Source organism: Oxyura jamaicensis, unplaced genomic scaffold (assembly GCF_011077185.1).
Source record: "Oxyura jamaicensis isolate SHBP4307 breed ruddy duck unplaced genomic scaffold, BPBGC_Ojam_1.0 oxyUn_random_OJ70013, whole genome shotgun sequence".
NCBI classification, from domain to species: Eukaryota; Metazoa; Chordata; class Aves; order Anseriformes; family Anatidae; genus Oxyura; species Oxyura jamaicensis.
The window spans coordinates 2,035-2,898 of NW_023309712.1; the positions used below are offsets into that span (position 1 = coordinate 2,035).

General features: G+C 63.7%; 1 protein-coding gene across 1 annotated transcript in view; it reads left to right on the top strand.

Annotated features, from left to right (window-relative positions):
• Window positions 1-759, top strand: part of LOC118159382 (putative trypsin-6) — a 1,978-nt gene extending 1,219 nt beyond the window's left edge. The window contains exon 3 of the mRNA XM_035313973.1: window positions 607-759. Coding sequence (XP_035169864.1) covers window positions 607-759 — 153 coding nt within the window. The remainder of the gene's footprint in view (window positions 1-606) is intronic.
• Window positions 760-864: the final 105 nt, after the last annotated feature.

Below are 864 nucleotides of genomic sequence, written 5' to 3' on the forward strand. Positions count from 1 at the left end.
TGTCCCATCACCACGTCCCCATGTCCTTCAGCCATATCTCCATGTCCTACAGCCACGTCCCCATGTCCCATTACCACGTCCCCATGTCCTACAGCCACGTCTCCATGTCCCATTACCACGTCCCCATGTCCTACAGCCACGTCCCCATGTCCTACAGCCACGTCCCCACGTCCTTCAGCCACATCTCCATGTCCCATCACCACGTCCCTGTGTCCCCTAACCATGTCCCCATGCCCTACAGCTACATCCCCTTGGTCCCTGTTGTCCCCAGGGCTTTGTGATGGAGCTGTCCCACCACCATGTCCCCGTGTCCCACAGCCACGTCCCTCTGGTCCCCGTTGTCCCCTGGGCTTTTAGATGTCCCCGTGTCCCCTGGCCACAACCCCATACCCACGCCCCTTTGGTCCCACGGTCCTCAAACCACCACCGTGTCCCCACGCCCCATGGCCACCTCCTGCCCCACAGCCACGTCTCTGTGGGTCCACCTCACTTTGGTTGGACCCACACCGTGGTCTCCAAGACCAGTTGTCCCCCCCGGTGGCCAAGTGTCCACCCCCTGTCTGGGGGCTGTGGCCCAGGTCCCGTCATGGTCCCTTTTGTCCCCAGGGTGACTCGGGGGGACCCCTCATATGCAATGGGGTGCTGCAAGGCATCGTCTCCTGGGGTGACCACCCCTGTGGGCAGGCGGGGAGGCCAGGGGTCTACAGCCGGGTCTACAACTACCTTGACTGGATCCGGGAGACCATGGCGGAGAACTGAGGTCTTCTGGTCCCACCATGGGCCCACCAACCCCGCCATGGACCCACCAACCCCGCCATGGACCCACCAACCCCGCCGTGGACCCACCAACCCCGCCGTGGACCC